A 13,765-nucleotide genomic window follows, 5' to 3' on the forward strand; every position below is an offset into this window, starting at 1 on the left:
TAATTTGCAATTCTTAGTAAGTCGTGCATTAAAATATTCAGTTTCTTACTTGTAAAGCTGCAGGCTATATATATATGTATATATATTATACTGGGCCCTTCGGCTGGACAGGCAAATTGTACGCATGAAGGTTTGGGGAATGAATGCGCGTATTCTGTCAAGTGGACAGGGATAGATCATATGGAAATGTTTTATTAGATAGCACCTAAAGGTATACAGCACTTCTTTACGAATAATGGAAACTTTGAAACAGTCTTGAGAGCACAGCTGATGCACGCTCTCTCTCCCTTTCTCTCTCTCTCTACCTCTCTCGTCAGGTAAACGAATGGTAGAAGTCTGCATCACAGGTAAACACGACTCTAAAGCGAGCAGATTATTGAATTCTGTTACCTTTTCAGTGACAAGTGAAACAAAAGAAGGCGCAAGAAACGAAAACCCTAAATGCTTACCCATCGTAAAAGTCTGTTTCAGTTATTTTCGGAAATCGGCGACGAACGCAGCTAAGCGGACCAGAATGCTGACGAAGTTATTGAAAATCTGCTGCAACTCGCGGCAATGCACGTTCGCCAAACCATTTGAGGCGATGCCGGGGCCACGAGGTCCGTTTGGACTGGGTAATCTGTACAACTACATGCCTGGCATTGGTGCCTACTCCTGGCTGCAGTTGCACAAGGCTGGCCAGGATAAGTACGAGAAATACGGATCTATTGTAAGAGAGACAATGGTGCCGGGTCAGGATATTGTTTGGCTGTACGATCCCAAAGACATTGCGACACTGCTCAACGAGCGCGACTTTCCGCAGCGACGCAGCCACCTGGCCCTGGCCCAGTACCGCAAGCAGCGACCGCATCTCTACAAGACCACGGGCCTGCTGCCCACAAACGGGCCCGACTGGTGGCGCCTTCGCTCCCAGCTGCAGAAGGAGCTGAGTGCGCCGAGAAGTGTGCGCAACTTCGTGCGTGAGGTGGATGCAGTGACACAAGAGTTCTTAACCTTTCTGGAACAGTCGGCTAAAGCTGGTGCAGCCATCGACATGCTACTCAAGCTAACCAGACTGAACTTGGAACGTGAGCGAATTGCACAGTTGTCTATAGTCGATTTCAATAATCAATTCCATTCCATTCCATTTGTTGCCATCATTAGTCACCTGCCTGTTGACCTTTGGAGCACGCATCCAATCATTTTCGCCCGAGGAGCAACATGCCTCCTCCCGCTCCACACAGCTCATGCATGCCGCGGAGACCACAAACAGTTGCATCCTGCCCACCGACCAGGGCTTACAGCTGTGGCGCTTCATAGAAACGCCCAGCTACCGGAAGCTGCGGCGCGCTCAGGCGTATATGGAAAGCGTTGCCCTGGAGCTGCTGGAGCAAAGTGTGCAAGGAAGCTCATTTCGATCCTCTCTGATTGCCAGCTATGCGCAAAACCCTCAGCTAGACCGACTTGATGTTGTGGGCACGGCGGCTGACTTATTGCTAGCTGGCATTGACACCACCTCGTATGCCTCCGCGTTTCTGCTGTACCATGTGGCACGGCATCCTGAAGTGCAGTTGCGTCTCCACGCGGAGGCAGTCAAAGTGCTGCCCAAGCCTGAAGAGTCGCTTAGCGCGGATGCGTTGCGCACGGAGATTACATATACGCGGGCAGTGCTCAAGGAGTCGCTGCGCCTAAACCCCATTTCCATTGGCTTTGGCCGTGTCCTCAACCAGGATACAGTGCTCAGTGGCTACTTTGTGCCCAAGGGAGTAAGTGGAGACAACTGAGGATGCCAGTAACTACACACATACTTAAACTCTTTCCCCTGTGCAGACCACTGTTGTAACCCAGAATATGATTGCGTGTCGCCAGCCTGAACATTTTCCAGATCCTCTAAGTTTCCAGCCCGACCGTTGGCTGCAGCAACGCAGCGCTCTCAATCCATATCTGGTCCTGCCTTTCGGACACGGCATGCGCGCCTGCATCGCTCGCCGCCTCGCCGAACAGAATATGCACGTCTTGCTCTTGAGGGTAATCTCTATCTCTATCTCCAATACCATAGCGAAGAAATTTAAAATTCAAATTCCATCCCACGCAGCTGCTGCGCAACTATGAGCTCATCTGGCGCGGCCGAACGGATGTCGAGCTGGATATTGAAACTCTGCTGATCAACAAGCCCAATGCTCCGGTGCTGATCGAGCTGAGACGGCGACCTGCGTGATTTGCAATGCAAAGTGAAGTGAGTGACACTTGGTACACTTGGGTTCATTGTTTATTTGCCTTAATAAATGAAGTTAAATAAACGCTTCTTAAACATATTTATAGTTCATGTAAATCATATGACTAGTGTTTAAATATATAATTATATATATATTATTTGTAATTAAAAGGCTGCGGGTGTTTTGGTCTACATGTACTACGTAAATGATAAGGAAACCTAATCCGAAATCTAAGTTTGAATACAATAGAAAGGCATACGCATGAAATTCTTTATAGGGTGTCAGAGATGCATCAGAATGGGTTCGTATAATACTTGGAAAAATAGGCGAGTGTGTGTGTGCTCTGGACTCAGGGCTGCGTACTTGTCTTCATCTCCTTTAAGTAAACTCTTTGTCGCAGTGTCAGCCCCAGCCGTCAGCTAATATATAATCGTGTAATAAGTCTAAATGTTTTTGTTTTAGTTATATATGCATGTGTATATAGTTTTAAAAAACTTTTCCTAACCTGTTGGCCCACTGAAAGCCCCATTCTGCTTGATCCTAAACCGACTGTAAACCTAGCCGAGGTACAGTTACGCCCTGTAAGCTCAATTCTATTGAGAACTTAACCTCTATACCACTATCGTTTCACTATAGTCAGACTGCTTAACGTCCAGTTCAAGTCAAAAATATGTCGCCTATACTGATTTACCTGCGCTGTAGTCTTCTATATACTTCTACTCCGTACCATGCTGTTGCATCCTGTTCTAACCTATAAGGACTTTGGTTGTTTACCGCACTAAACACTACGATGATTGGTGGAAAAATACATATACTTCTAGATTTCTCTGGATCTATCTGCTATGAGCGAGAATTTGTGGATTATGCTTTTGAAAAATACATTATATATGTTAGATATATCTGTGTGGGTGTGTGTGTGGGTTTTACTCAATATCGGATTTAAGTATCAGGTCGAGAGCCGTAAGCTCTCCGTATGGCTATCGCTGAATATGTGTGCTTGATGAAACTTAAGATATGAGTTCACTATATATGGAGTTCTGCTGCCGATGATAGTCTTAAAGCTCCAGCAGCAGAACCTCCTCATGCTAGAGTATATTTAACAGCGACGAGTCCATCATGCGGTCATCATATAGACTCAGAGTCTTCGAGGCGCGCGCCTTCCGCACGGAGGGCGGCACATCTCCGGGCGTTTTGACCCGCTCGCTGGGATCGCGCAGTCGCTCACTGCTGCCACGTCCACTGAATACCTCGCGGAAGACCTCCAGGCTGTGCTGTCGGCGCATTTGCTGCTCTGTTGGCGTCGCCAGGTTGCCGCTGTTGCTGGTCACCAGGAGCGAGTTTGTGCGCAGGTGTCCGGGACGTCGTTTTGGAGCCCGGGAGCCGGACAGCGTGTGCAGCTCGTTCTCGTTGTTGTTGTTGTGATTTTGGTTGTGGTTCTGATTCGGGTTCTGGCTGCTGTTCCCATTGCAGTTAATGTGCTTGATGAGGCTGGTGGACAGCGAACGGGGCACAATATGAGCAGGTGTGCCGGTACGCTGCTCCGCACTGCGAAGCTGCAGCAGATTGGCTCTATCCAGGGGCTGCAGAGGACTCAAGTCCAGATTGTTGGGTCGCCTCAGGCCACTGGCCAATTGCGCATTGTCCATGCTCTTCAGAGCCGCCACGAGATTCGACTTCTCCTCACCCAGCTGCAGCTGCCTGCAGAGCTCCTCGGCGTGCTCCTTGCGAAACAGTTTCTTGTGGATCAAGGCGCGCACACCATGCCATCCACGTAGCTTCTGGTCTGTGTTTTGCTGCTTGGGAAAGCCCTGGCCCAGACTTGAGTTCTGCTTCTGCTGGCGGCTGGCAATGAGCTCTTCCACACTCACGTCGTGCTCCAGACAGGACAGGCTCTGCTCCTGCTGGGGCTGAAAGCTGTGCTTCTTGCTGCGCTCCACGAGCACAGGTGGCGTCCGCAGTGACTGAGGCGCCAGGTTGCGCTCCTGGCAAGGATTGCGCCCCTGCAGGTGCGGCTGCAACTGAGGCTGTGCGTAGCTCAGGTGATTCTTCTCTGTGGGGAATTGCTGATTAGGCGGCGGCTGCAGCAGTCCGCCATCGGCCGACGAGAGCTGCGATTGGACTTGATGCACTGCAGCCGCAGTCGTTGTCGTTGTCGTGTTGCTGATTGTGCTAACGAGTGTCGCCGTGGGAGAGGCCAAGTTGTTGGTGTTAAGCAGCGGACTGGCCGGCTGCGTTTGGAGCCGTGGACGCAAGCTGGACATCTCCTGCATGCGCTCCTCGGCGCAAAGCGAGGTCAGCCTGGCATCTGCATCGTGATCCCAGCAATCCTCGCAGGTATCGCGCACAAGCTTGGCAGCAGCACCACCGCCCCAGCCCGCCGGGAACAGTGGGCGTGCCTTGTGCCGCACCACTAGAGCTTGCATCTGGTCGAAAGTGGGATGTGGACCCACTTCCTGCTCATAGGGCGCCTTGTACGGCGGCGTCACCTGCCCGGGGGCATAGAAGTCCGAGCAACGTGTTGCCACCTCCCACAGCACCAGGCCCAGCGCGTAAACGTCCATTTGCTTGAGCGATGTCTCACAGTCTCGCAAGTTGACGGCACCCTCGAGCAGCTCAGGGGCCATGTAGCGCAGTGTGCCCACCTCATTGATGCTCTTGGTCTCGGCCATGGCCACCTCGCCCTTGTACTCGTACTTCGAGCCGAACACCTTCAGTGCGAATCCGAAGTCCGCTATGCAGCAGCTGAGATCCGCCTGCACCAGAATGTTGCGCGAGTTGAGATCGCGGTGGGCCACGCAGGGCTTGTGCAGCTCGCCCAATCGCAGCTCGGTGTGCAAGTGGGACAGGCCGCGCGTAATGGAGCGCAACATGCCGCAGCACTGGGCAAAGTCCGTGCTGTTGGCAATCAGCCAATCCTGAAGGCAGCCCAGTGGTGCGAGCGATAACACCAGCTGGTACTCCATGCGGCCATCCATGGTGCGGCGCTCGTCGTAGCCTAAGTGGGAAACAACAATGAATCACTTGAATCAATGAATCTGCTGATGTATGCCACTCGCTGCAGGCTTACCAAAGTAGCTGAGCAGTGCCGGACAGTCCATCAGTGGCAGTGCGTAAATGTTCCTCTCATTCACGTAATACTGGTGGTGCGCCTCGGGGTAGATCTTGACGGCCACTTCCTGGTCGTGCAGCACGCCCTTCATCACAGTGCCGTATTTGCCACTGCCCAGCATGCCGATCAGGTTCATGTTGTCGACATTCCGCAGATTGGAGCTGTAGCCGGGTCCGGATGGCGCCAGCGGCGATTCCTCCGGCTCGCTGTTCTCCTTGACGCCGCGACAATATTGAACGGCCAACAGGATGCTGATTACGAGGACTGTCAGCAGACCCACACAGGTGAGCAGCGTGGTGGCTCTAAAGGAGCTATGCTGCTGCGACGTGGCCCGATTGTACAGCACCAGCTGCACATTGTTCGCCAGCTCTTGCGGCGCCGGCTCCACGATAGCCACTTGCGCATTGCACAGCTCGCCGGAGCAGCAGCAGTAGTAGAGGCTGTTATTGCGGGATGTGGGTGCCGAGCTGGTGCACTTCGAGTGGCTGCAAATGGAATTGCGATCTGTATTGTCCTTCCAGCAGCCTACAAAGAAAGAAAAACGCAGGCTATAATACATTTGCTTCAGGTTTTTACATCCGGATATGGTCTTCGTTAAAATGATACAGGATAAAGGAGGCGTGAGAGGCCACATAAAATGTAAATATTAATAATGACGATGAGGATGAGCTGAGTCTCTCTGTCCGTGTGCCTGTTCGTTCTTCCGTTAGTCTGTGTATATGAGCGCGTGGATCTTATTGCCTTTATGAGCTAGATACTAGGATCGAGTTTCTAAAAAATCTATAGCTATTTCTGCTTTAATATACGTGTATCGAAATTCAGTAACAAATTACATCTCATATGTCTCTGGAGCTAGAGTTTGAACAATTGCATGTAGTTTTCGGTATATTTTATATAACTTTGAGCTTTGTTATATTTTGAATATCAACTCCATATTTCGAAAATTTCTTTAAAATTAAGATCTGTTGAAGCAATAGCCAAAATGTGAAGGTTTTGATTTTAAAATTCATTTTCTACCATGGTATTCCATAGAATATGTATAGCCAGATAAAACATTGGCTAGCTTTACTGTAAGTGACATTTAATTTTATGTCAACTCAAAATCAATAACTTTCTAATAAATAGAACATGTAAATCAACGTTGAAAAACCAAATAAAACAAAACAGCTTAAAAGGGAAATATGACCCAAAAATTAATCAAAATCATAAAAAAAAAAAACAACAAAATTTCATTCTAAGATAGCCTAAAAATGAAGTTCATCTCATACCACTAAATCTTTCCTATCAATTTAAAACTTACCCTGCTTAACGAAACGCGTCCCATTCGAGGTCTGATTCCACAGCGTGAAACAGAACGTGTAGCCCTCGGTGCAGCTGCGCTTGTGTGGCTCAGTGGGCGGGGCGCCTGCCTCCAGGTACTGCTGCTGCTGCTCCACACTGATGCCTTCACTGCTCTCCTGCTCATAGTCGTCGTCGTGCTGTAAATTGTCGTTCTCCTTGTAGCTCATGCAGCTATACTGGCGACTGGGCGCTGGCGCTGCAGATATTGAAGACATCGAATCAATATATATTTATACATGTATCTTTAAAATGAATCAATTGTATGTACTCACAGGCCAAAGTTAGAGTAATCATAAGCATTATGAAGAGCGTCCCGCACCGTAAACTCCACACTTGCCCAGTCATGATGCGAATTTTAGCTTGTTTTTGGTTTGAAGTGTCGTTTGCTTGCCGCTTTTGTTGATCTTATCAGCTCTCAACTCCCAGACGCTTATTGTTTATGGCATTTTGGCTGAGCAGCAGTAAATAGTGCTGAAATAAGCATTTAATGCAGTCAGTATATGTATAAACACTCATTTCTATATTATGTCCGATTGTTTTCTTTTGTTATGAATTGCGGATCGTTCATGCACTCGTATATCTATAAGCAAACTGTAACGCAATGACCAGTCTGGCCAGTTGCCATTGGAGTCCAAAACATTTGTAGGGTTTGGCTTCAGCCTCCAATTCACTCTGTATTCCGTGGGCGCACTGTAAATTTAGCTAATGCTGCAATTTATTGACGACGATAACGACGAGACCCAATTACAAAGAGACTCGATCCACGGGCTGGAGCAGCACCACTCGCAGTTGCTGATCACCCGCAATTGTAGTAAGAACAACAATTTTGTGTGTATGTATGTGTGTATGTATTTGTTGTTGCGCTTGGCGCTTGGCTTCTTTATCAGTATATCTGTCTGTCATTCTGTCTGTCAATCAGTCAGTCAGGCAGTCACCCACCCACTTTACTGAAAATGGAGCTGGCGCTACAACGGGGGGCGTTTTGTCGACATCATTGTACTTTGGAATCATTTGGTGCCGCATTCCGCTAAGCAAAAAAATAAATAAATAAAAACGTAATAGTGATGGACTAGGAGATACCCTTAATACTGCGAAGAACTGACATTCCAATGCAGTAAATGTTGTAAATCTAATGTATTTATATTGCGTTTAAAAAATACCTCAAATTATGAATTTTCGTCAACAATAAGAAAATGATGAATCGTTTCCGCATATGGTATACACAAGTACCCATTTAGAATTTCCCTTGCTTTTGAGTTTTATGAGATCGTTGCAATTGAAGGGACTGACGCAGTGTTGGTTAAAGTTGATTGAATTTGCGCATTATAAAAATGTAATTATTCCCAAGAGAATATTATTAATCATTTTGTTTAGAAGAATTAAAGCGGAGAATACTCAGTAAGATATTATCAATTAACATCGCAACAAAATGCAGAGATCAACTCAGCTGGTTCTCCTGATCAAGAATTTACATACTTTACTTTGCCACATCAGCCACGCCTACATATGCCTGTGTCATACATTTGAACAAAACCATTAAACCCAGATTTCCCATTTCCCCTGGGTTCAGGGTATAAGAAACACTCAGCAAAAAATCGTATGTACGCAATAATTAGTCTGAATACAAACGAGTACAAAGAAATTCTTGGCACATATTCTAGCTTTTATTTTTAACAAGAGGTAATATAGATTCCACTATATAACTCTACTAAGCATATCTGCTTTTAAGTTTCTCTGCAAAGCTCAATAGGTAGATCGCATTTGCTTAAGCATATAATATAGATAGATCTGAATTTTTGCTTTATTATTTTCATCATAGACTAATTCAAATTCAAATTTAAGAAGACAAATGCAAGCTAAAGATTTTCACATTTTTTAAGTGAATACACTATTTTTCTCTCTGTACAAATCTGACGTACAGACATATAGATACTGTGAAAAGCTTTCTGCTTTGGAGTGGCGTCTGTGACGGTAATTGGAAATTTTGACTTTTGATTTTAATTAGGCGCTTGACTGAACTGTATTAAAATGTCTTGATACTTTGCGTGAACTGATACACGTTGCTGTGTGGCTCACCTTATCGAAGCGCACACTCATTCAAATTATTGTATAATTACGTTTATGAGCTATGTACCTCGGTGGCGGAAAATGGGTTAATTGCTTTACAAATAGGACCGGAGCCTTTACAGCAATTTATAATATGTATGTACTATGTTTAGTAATTTATAATAAAGAAATAATAGTGCACATTGCAATGAATTTATGCACTCAACTCTTTGATATTTTTGTATGTACATATGTGTATGTGTGTGTGCACATGGAAGCAATTGACTATCATTGACGCCGTCAGAGCTTAACGAACGAAACAGAAAGCATTGTCCCTCAATTTATGACTTTCTGCTGATAAGAATCAACCAAAGCAAATAGAGATGAGCACTTTGAAGTGAATCGTGTCACGATGGCGCAAGTGATCTAAACAATTTTGGAATTTCACCTCCTGGATATTGGATTAGGTAGGACAAATTGACCTACTATTAGTTCATCACTAAATTATATAAGTAAATTCTTTGCACTAGAGGTATAATCCCCCCATACACGATTCTCACTCGCTGTCATCTCAATGTCCTAGGGAGCAAGTAAATATAAACATGGAAATTAATTGTGCAGCTTTTTGCTTTATGCTTTGTATTCGCCTGTTATCGTCAATGAGAGTGGACGCCGCAGCCGGCGCGTGCGTCCAATGAGCACGAGCAGCACAACGAAAGCAAGAGAGAGCGTGAGCGAGAGCCAGAGCAGTCCACTTCACAGTCTAGACATGGCACTCGGGCCTCTCCCGGACACATGCGCACGATGCATGGGCAGAGGCAAACGAGAAGCGCAACTGGCGCGCCAAAACAGGTTCCCTACGGTTGAGTAGGGGGGGCGCCGTCGGAGCAAGGGCGAGCGTCTGTTCCAGCATGACAGCCGACGGCGCCAGTTAATTGCAAACTTTTTTTTATAGCCATTTGCTGTTGCGTATCTTTTTACTCGCTAATGTTGTTGTTGTTGTTGTTGAGGCTGTTGGGGGAATGTGAAGTCTGCTGATTAACTTTTTGCATGCTGAGCGTGTGGTATGTGTGCATATGTATGTATGTCTCTGTGTGTGTGTGTGTACTTCTCTGTGCATCTGCCGCAGATTTGTGGACGAAATGTGTGTATGCAGAAAATCAATGCAAGCAAGCACAAGCACAAGCACAACAGCAACAACAACAATAACAATAGCGCAGGCAAACGACAGAGAAGTGGATTGTTCGGTATTTTAAAGGGTCCTGAGTCTGGTTTCGAGTGCACCAGGGTGGGTGGGCGCCAAGCTCAGACGTTCGCATGTCTGTCTGTGTGTTTATGTGCCCGTGCATGCGTCTGCTTGAGTTCTGTGTGTGTGTGAGTGTGCGTGCGTGTTTGTGTTTGTGAGTGCGTGCGCAGACCTGCTTCAAAATTGATTTTTCCAGTCATTGCGAGTGGTTGCCGCACACGAAATTTGAGAAAAATATTCACATGAAGTTGGAAAAAAATAAACTGGCTTTACTGGTCAAGCACACAGCAATATTTCAGATAACAAATAATTATTGAATAATTTGTAGTTCATCTTACACTTTTAACGGTTTTTCAAGACATGCCCGCACTGCGTTAACACAAATTTGATTTGTTTTGCTTATTCGAATATCTTATTATTCTTTTATTAAAACAAAACTAGAAGTGCAGCCATTTAGATTGCGTACGGCGCCAATGGCTTGTGTGCCATATTATTATCTTATTTAACTTGTTTGTGATTTAATTCCCCCTCTTTATTAAATATTATAAATTTGTTTGCTGCGCGCGCGACACTTTCAAATTACTTTTGCCTTCGCCGTCGCTCACTGAGAACTGACTGACTGACTGACTGCGACTTAGGCGCCAGCAGTGCCGTCGACGACGGCGACGACGCCGGCAGCATGCGCATATTTACGAAGCAGCGTGGAAAGGCGCAGACACCGCTTGGCGCTCTCAGAGAGCGCTCGACTTAAGAGAGAAACACAGAGGGAATTAGAGAGAGTGGCCAGAGGCAAAGAGTTTTAGTCACTTGTTGATTGCAAGTGGTAAACAGATTTCTTTATTTATATATAAATAAATATATATTTATTTACATATGTATGTATGTATGCAAATTCATTGTTCCACTGGGGGAGCCGGCAGCACTTGACCAGCGCAACTGCCAAAACCAATGCGCAGGCCATCTTTCTCGCAGTGCCCACGAATGATGACCTCATCGTAGTCCTGCAGGAATTTTCGTGTTTTGCCGCCTTGAAGCTTCACGGTTTTAGTGCCACGCCAGCACAGCTCCAATAGCGAGCCGTACGAGTCGGGTGTCTCGCCGCTTATCGTTCCAGATGCCATTAAATCACCTGGCCGCAAATTACAGCCGGTGACCGTGTGGTGAGCGATCTGCTGCAGCGGTGTCCAATACAAGTGCTTGAAGTTGGACTTGCTAATGAGCGACTCGCTGTCATTGGCAGCTATGAATTAAGAAATTCGGGTTAACCATACCGAAATCATTTGAGTACCATATAGATCTTACGTTTTAAGGAAACTTCCAGATTGATGTCAAAGTTAAATGGAATACTCTGTCTTAGGTATGGCAGCACTTCCGGTTCCTGTGGAAAGTTATCGATCAAAAATGGCTTCAGCGCTGCCGTCGTCACCACCCAGGGAGATATGGTGGTGCCCAGATTCTTGGCCGTAAAGGGGCCCAGTGGCACGTACTCCCACTTCTGTATATCACGAGCACTCCAATCGTTCATTAACGTAAATCCAAAGACATTCTGCCAGGCATCGTCCACCTTGATGGGTTCGCCCAGTGGGTTGCCAGGTCCGCCTATGAAAAATGCCATTTCCAGCTCAAAATCCAAAAGCTTGCATGCTCCAAAGATGGGTTTGTCAGCGCCGTCGGGCAACGTCTGTCCCAAGGGTCGGCGAATGGGTGTGCCCGACACAACAACAGAGCTGGCGCGTCCATGATAACCCACTGGTAAATGACGCCAATTGGGCATCAGAGCATTATCTGCACCACGGAACATTATGCCCACATTGGTGGCATGATGAATGGAGGAGTAGAAGTCCGTGTAGTCACCAATCTGAGCTGGCAAATGCAGCGAAATCTCCGACTGAGGTATCAGAGCTCTAGCGCAAGCAATAAACAGGAAATAAATTAGGAATTCGAATCGAATGGAAGGTATATAGATAACCTACGCGCTCCTTAAGTCCACATTCTGCTCCACTTCGGAACCCTTGGTCAACAGTTTCTGGGTTTGAGTCCTCACTTCCTCCCACGCCTCATGACCCAAGCTCATCAACAAGTTCAGCGTGTCTGCCTGCAGAGCAGCCTATAGAAAACAGAGCATACTCGTCAAGCAGTTCAGCAAGCAGTGCAAAGTATATACCTGCAGCGGGGATGCAAACAAATGCGACACAGCTTTTAGATCCAGCACATGCTCACCAATTGCGACGCACAGCCGATGGACGGGCTGTAAAGCAACAAGAATACGGCCATAAGAAATTATACGATATTCAGATACGATATTCAAAGATAAGCAGGTGTTATACATAGCAGTAGCTGTTATGACTATGGAAATCAGAGGTTGTTTTCGTAAACAAACTAGTTTTGATATAATTTAACATGCAAATGATATGCACTAAAGCGGTCTTTGTTCTAAATTGAGAGACCGAGCACATGAGAAATTTCTTTACTGACTATTTCATAATATTCCATGTGACATTCGTTATTAAATATGATATATCAATTGTTTTTTCACATATATTTAAAATAGCTGAAAATAAGGAATATGTATTATATATTCTAAATAATAATTCTAAATTAAGTTGCCTACAATTTGAATTACTTACATTCGACTTAGTAGAGAAGACAGCATATGGTAAATTTTCCAAGGGAAAATCGCTGCCGGCTGGCACTGGCACGAAGCTGACTGACATTTTATCCAAGTCGAGATGAGTATCAACTATATAACTGAAGAATTTAGAACTTCCGTAGAGATGTGTGCTTAGTAAACTGATTAAAATGACAGCCACAACGGAGAGTGTGCTTAACGCCAGAGTGACGATGACAACTGAGTAGCTGCTCCCAATTTACATTCTTTATATATCGTAGGAATGCCCCTCTGGTCGCTCTTAAGCCGGTTGGGCCGGTTATCATCAGCTCTTAGCAGAACAAGCCCCTCAAATCGGCGGCGTGTGCAGAGAGGCAATTAAAAACTCTCTTTCTTGCTCTTTGGTTACTTTTGTTTTTTATTTACTCATTTATTTATAATTTATGTATACATAATATATATTTAATATTTAAGATGCTGGAATAATTGTTGTCTTTGTTGTAGTTCTCAAATACATATACATCAATTTATACACGAAATACAAATTATATGATTTGACTTTGGAATTTCTATTTAGCTTTTAATTCATCTGGTATACACATAATATATATGTATGTATGTAATTTGACTTCAATTTAACTTAGTAAACAGCACATTAAACTACAATTACATAAATGTATATTTTATATATAATTGTGAATATATTTATACGGGTAAAGATTATGTACGTGTGTTTTCTTTTTGATTTTTCTCGGAACTCATTTCTAACCAAATTTAACAAAGTCGAACCTAAGTTTATTAAAATTCATATTTATTCAAATTCATATATAATGTTCCAACACCTTTTCTTAACAGTTTATTTAATTGCATTTAATTGACACCGAATATATCTCCAATATATATATATCAGACGTTTGTATACGATGATAAGCACGATCAATAACTAAGATTCAACTAAATTATTCGTTTATACGTATTTATGTATATAGCACAGTTCGATACTTGGACTAATTTGGGCTCAAGATCCCATTCTTACAGATTTACGTAGTGCTTGAAGCCCACTCAGCTTCCCCCAATGATCTTGTAGCTTTCGTGTGTGAACTGTTTTCAGAGTGTACAATTTAACAAGCGCAGGTCTCTTTGATATATGGTGTAAAGGTACATACAATTGCCTGGAGCATAAACTTTGCCATAGATCAACTCTAGATATACTTTTTATA

General features: G+C 45.0%; 3 protein-coding genes across 4 annotated transcripts; 1 reads left to right on the plus strand and 2 right to left on the minus strand.

Moving 5' to 3' along the window:
- Positions 1 to 295: 295 nt before the first annotated feature.
- On the plus strand, positions 296 to 2,679 carry dib (Cytochrome P450 302a1, mitochondrial). Of its 2 annotated transcripts, XM_089469142.1 has the most exons (5): positions 311 to 347; positions 462 to 1,067; positions 1,144 to 1,745; positions 1,810 to 2,007; positions 2,075 to 2,679. In XM_089469142.1, exons 1-5 carry the CDS (start codon positions 326 to 328, stop codon positions 2,195 to 2,197), a joined length of 1,551 nt encoding a protein of 516 aa, XP_089325268.1. In that variant the 5' UTR covers positions 311 to 325; the 3' UTR covers positions 2,198 to 2,679. The 2 variants fall into 2 exon arrangements, with proteins under 2 accessions (XP_017862321.2, XP_089325268.1); XM_018006832.2 differs by having other exon boundaries at positions 296 to 1,067.
- On the minus strand, positions 2,231 to 10,570 carry wit (kinase protein wishful thinking). The gene is made up of 5 exons (XM_018006829.2): positions 10,276 to 10,570; positions 6,918 to 7,116; positions 6,605 to 6,841; positions 5,263 to 5,829; positions 2,231 to 5,190 (listed from the first exon to the last, which is right to left on the minus strand). Exons 2-5 carry the CDS (start codon positions 6,988 to 6,990, stop codon positions 3,281 to 3,283), a joined length of 2,787 nt encoding a protein of 928 aa, XP_017862318.1. The 5' UTR covers positions 6,991 to 7,116; positions 10,276 to 10,570; the 3' UTR covers positions 2,231 to 3,280.
- A 174-nt stretch (positions 10,571 to 10,744) lies between these two features.
- Positions 10,745 to 12,800, minus strand: Faa (fumarylacetoacetate hydrolase). Its single transcript, XM_018006843.2, has 5 exons — positions 12,565 to 12,800; positions 12,102 to 12,185; positions 11,911 to 12,044; positions 11,240 to 11,841; positions 10,745 to 11,177 (listed from the first exon to the last, which is right to left on the minus strand). Exons 1-5 carry the CDS (start codon positions 12,649 to 12,651, stop codon positions 10,831 to 10,833), a joined length of 1,254 nt encoding a protein of 417 aa, XP_017862332.1. The 5' UTR covers positions 12,652 to 12,800; the 3' UTR covers positions 10,745 to 10,830.
- Positions 12,801 to 13,765: the final 965 nt, after the last annotated feature.

This window comes from Drosophila arizonae, chromosome 4 (assembly GCF_054131065.1).
Source record: "Drosophila arizonae isolate 15081-1271.41 chromosome 4, UAZ_ARI_1.0, whole genome shotgun sequence".
In the NCBI taxonomy this organism is placed as follows: domain Eukaryota; kingdom Metazoa; phylum Arthropoda; class Insecta; order Diptera; family Drosophilidae; genus Drosophila; species Drosophila arizonae.